At 38.4% G+C, this 5,000-nt stretch overlaps 1 protein-coding gene across 1 annotated transcript in view; it reads right to left on the reverse strand.

Moving 5' to 3' along the window:
- Positions 1-5,000, reverse strand: part of LOC134183316 (uncharacterized) — a 13,769-nt gene that overhangs the window by 8,063 nt on the left and 706 nt on the right. Inside the window, exons 2-5 of the mRNA XM_062650811.1 lie at positions 4,798-4,842; positions 4,455-4,524; positions 2,006-2,053; positions 1,832-1,943 (exon numbers count right to left, since the gene is read on the reverse strand). Of these exons, the coding sequence (XP_062506795.1) occupies positions 1,832-1,943; positions 2,006-2,053; positions 4,455-4,524; positions 4,798-4,842 (275 nt within the window). The remainder of the gene's footprint in view (positions 1-1,831; positions 1,944-2,005; positions 2,054-4,454; positions 4,525-4,797; positions 4,843-5,000) is intronic.

Raw genomic sequence — 5,000 nt, forward strand, 5'->3', positions numbered from 1 at the left:
TTTTCTGAGTCCGTGTACCACACTCTTGTCATCTAGGCCTAAATGCTATTACCTATATGTCTGTGTTATGATACGTTCAAATTCACCTCTAGGTGTAATTCTTCCAATGCAATATCATGATCATGTTGTATAGCCGCCTTTCAGAAACCATCTAGTCGCCTACAATATGCAGGGAGATGTCAGGGAGTCAATAGTTTCATAGCCAAATGTCGGTGACAAATTCAATCAAGTCTGAATCAACTCCTAAGGTCAACAGCACACCGGAGCTTGCACACAGCTACATGTATGCAGTCCACATGCACATGGATTTTACAGCATGGCTCAAGAACCTACGATAAACATTTACATTATAGGTGTACATGAATGTATATAAAAAAAAACAGTAGTATAGAGCTTTCATTAACGCATTAATGCATGGTTAGGTTACGTTAGTCTAATAGATCGTGATGGAAATGTGAATGCCATGGTCAGTTCTAAATGTTGAGACCTTTGATTCTACATAGGCTATTAATTTCTATTTGGTCAAAATTGGGTAAAGTTAAGAGGCGTCTTTATATTGCACATTATGGCAAGAAAAATTATCTACAGCAAAGAATCAAGAATGATGTCGAGCACGGACAATAAATGTAATGCGCTTGTTTGCTGTTGTAAAACAAAGTCAATCAGTAATACACATAAGTATCTAGTAATTACAGCAGATTCTGTTATACAATCACTACTAACTTTTAGACATAGCTAGATTGTTAATAAATAAATAATTAATTAAAAGGGAAAGTGTGTAGCTATCATAGTTTTGATAATATTTGTTTCCTATCATACAACTTCTCAAACAAACAATATAATTCTTACCAAGTTTCAACACAAATTTACTTATTTTTATTGTAATTATACCAGTTACTAAAATATATTAATATAATATTAATTTATGCACACATTGGGACTTCAAGGCTTTACTTTGGTGAGTAGAAATTTTGCAAATTTCGAAGACCGAATAGACAGACAAGCAGACAGACAGACAGACAGACAGACAGACATAGACAGACAGACGGAAACAGAGACAGATACAAAGACAAACAGACACACAAACAAACAAACAAACAAACAAACACATAAACAGACATGCAGACAGAAAGACAGACAGACAGACAGACAGAGACAGACAGATAGACGGAGACAGACAGACAGACAGACGGAGACAGATACAAAGACACACAAACAAACAGATAAACAGACATGAAGACAGACAGACAGACAGACAGACTGGCAGCCAAATAATCTTTAAGCCTTTAGTCATTGAACACTTTGGTAGATGGGGTGATGAAGGAGACCAATACCTACGTTCTCTCGGATCTCAATCTTTTGATAAAAATGGTCGGCGCAACTCGGCACAATTTATGGATCACTGGCGGAAAAAGTTCAGCATTCAATTACAGCGATGCAATGCTAGAGTAATCCAACGCAAGATGTCATCCTTGGGTTGAAGAGTCCACGCAAAAACAAGCCGCTTTCATCTCCAATAATTAGTGTTGTAACAACTGGACCCTCTTTGGGTTCTTTAGCAGTTAGAAAATGTAATTTTTAGTTCTCAGTTGGTTCTGTAGTTGATATCTGTAGTCTCTAAGTGATTCTGTATAATTTGACTCGTAGTTACATATTGTATGTTGCTAGATTCATGTTTCAAATATATGTATTGGACAGACAGACAGACAGACAGACAGATACAAAGACAAACGAACAGACACACAAACCAACAAACAAACAGAGAACCAGAGTCTCTCTCAAACCCAATAACACAACAAACAAAGTACGACTCTCATCTCAACGTGTTTACCCCATTCCAACTTGCAAACTGTTCTGTGCTTTTTCAGCCGAGCCTGAAGCTCCAGACACAACAATGATAGCTGCATCTGGCACGGCTCCTAATACTGGCAATATGAGGCCACCTGAAGAGTGCAAAGAGCAGCAAATAGAATGATGCTGGTGACACTTTGTAACTCGTACTTACCAACGACAGAAGCAGGTAGACCAAGGTCGAGGAGTAGCTCAGCACCATCTATAGATGCACAAATCAACAAAAAATGATACAAGCAAATCAACAAAAAATGATAAGAGCAAATTAACTGAAACAGAGATATCAACACAAATGGACACACAAGTGACAGACAGACAGAGACAGACAGACAGAGAGACAGACAGAAAACAAAAGATGGACAGACTATAGACAAACAGACACACAGACAGACAGAAATACAAAAGATGGACAGACTATAGACAAACAGACAGACAGACAGACAGAAATACAAAAGATGGACAGACTATAGACAAACAGACAGACAGACAGAAATACAAAAGATGGACAGACTATAGACAAACAGACAGACAGACAGAAATACAAAAGATGGACAGACTATAGACAAACAGACAGACACACAGACAGACAGAAATACGAAAGATGGACAGACTACAAACAAACAGACAAACAGACACACAAACAGACAGAAATACAAAAGATGGACAGACTACAGACAAACAGACAGACAGACAGAAATACAAAAGATGGACAGACTACAAACAGACACACAGACAGAAATACAAAAGATGGACAGACTACAAACAGACACACAGACAGAAATACAAAAGATGGACAGACTACAAACAAACAGACACACAGACACACAAACAGACAGAAATACAAAAGATGGACAGACTATAGACAAACAGACAGACACACAGAAATACAAAAGATGGACAGACTATAGACAAACAGACAGACACACAGACAGACAGAAATACAAAAGATGGACAGACTACAAACAAACAGACAAACAGACACACAAACAGACAGAAATACAAAAGATGGACAGACTATAGACAAACAGACAGACAGACAGAAATACAAAAGATGGACAGACTATAGACAAACAGACAGACAGACAGAAATACAAAAGATGGACAGACTATAGACAAACAGACAGACAGACAGACAGAAATACAAAAGGTGGACAGACTATAGACAAACAGACAGACACACAGAAATACAAAAGATGGACAGACTATAGACAAACAGACAGACAGACAGAAATACAAAAGATGGACAGACTATAAACAAACAGACAGACACACAGAAATACAAAAGATGGACAGACTACAAACAAACAGACACACAGACAGAAATACAAAAGATGGACAGACTATAGACAAACAGACAGACAGACAGAAATACAAAAGATGGACAGACTATAGACAAACAGACAGACAGACAGAAATACAAAAGATGGACAGACTATAGACAAACAGACAGACACACAGACAGACAGAAATACGAAAGATGGACAGACTACAAACAAACAGACAAACAGACACACAAACAGACAGAAATACAAAAGATGGACAGACTACAGACAAACAGACAGACAGACAGAAATACAAAAGATGGACAGACTACAAACAAACAGACACACAGACAGAAATACAAAAGATGGACAGACTACAAACAAACAGACACACAGACACACAAACAGACAGAAATACAAAAGATGGACAGACTATAGACAAACAGACAGACAGACAGAAATACAAAAGATGGACAGACTATAGACAAACAGACAGACACACAGACAGACAGAAATACAAAAGATGGACAGACTACAAACAAACAGACAAACAGACACACAAACAGACAGAAATACAAAAGATGGACAGACTACAGACAAACAGACAGACAGACAGAAATACAAAAGATGGACAGACTACAAACAAACAGACACACAGACAGAAATACAAAAGATGGACAGACTACAAACAAACAGACACACAGACACACAAACAGACAGAAATACAAAAGATGGACAGACTATAGACAAACAGACAGACACACAGAAATACAAAAGATGGACAGACTATAGACAAACAGACAGACAGACAGACAGACAGAAATACAAAAGATGGACAGACTACAAACAAACAGACACACAAACAGACAGAAATACAAAAGATGGACAGACTATAGACAAACAGACAGACAGACAGAAATACAAAAGATGGACAGACTATAGACAAACAGACAGACAGACAGAAATACAAAAGATGGACAGACTACAAACAAACAGACAGACAGACAGAAATACAAAAGATGGACAGACTACAAACAAACAGACACACAAACAGACAGAAATACAAAAGATGGACAGACTATAGACAAACAGACAGACAGACAGAAATACAAAAGATGGACAGACTATAGACAAACAGACAGACACACAGAAATACAAAAGATGGACAGACTATAGACAAACAGACAGACAGACAGAAATACAAAAGATGGACAGACTACAAACAAACAGACAAACAGACACACAAACAGACAGAAATACAAAAGATGGACAGACTATAGACAAACAGACAGACACACAGATAGAAACAATAAAAGTAATCACACTAATTAATCGTTGCACCCGAAATAAGTTTGGCAGCCGCAGCAAGAATAATTCCATAAAAGAACATCAACAGCAGGTTTCCCGTCACCTAAACATCATAAGCACATAAATAGGAAATCACACGCCCTCCAATGCCTTACCCTTGCAGCTCAATTTCTCAAGAAACGAGAACAAACACAGGAAGCGCACACACACACACACACACACACACACACACACACACACCACACACACCACACACACACACACACACACACACACACACACACACACACACACACACACACACACACACACACACACACACACACACACACACACACACACACACACACACACACACACACACACACACACTCACCGTCGCAGAACAAGGCAGCACAGCTTCACCACAATGAAAGTAAGCCTGCAAACGACATTGCAATCACAATCATCAACATGCACTGCGTGAAGCGCAGACAGCAATCAAGCAAAATAACAAGAAATATTGCGACAATCTGGAATACGTAATAGAACGATTGCTGGCTGAGAATTGCTACATTGCGTCACGATCTACAGTTTTGC

The sequence above is a fragment of the Corticium candelabrum genome, chromosome 8 (assembly GCF_963422355.1).
Source record: "Corticium candelabrum chromosome 8, ooCorCand1.1, whole genome shotgun sequence".
Lineage (NCBI taxonomy): Eukaryota > Metazoa > Porifera > Homoscleromorpha > Homosclerophorida > Plakinidae > Corticium > Corticium candelabrum.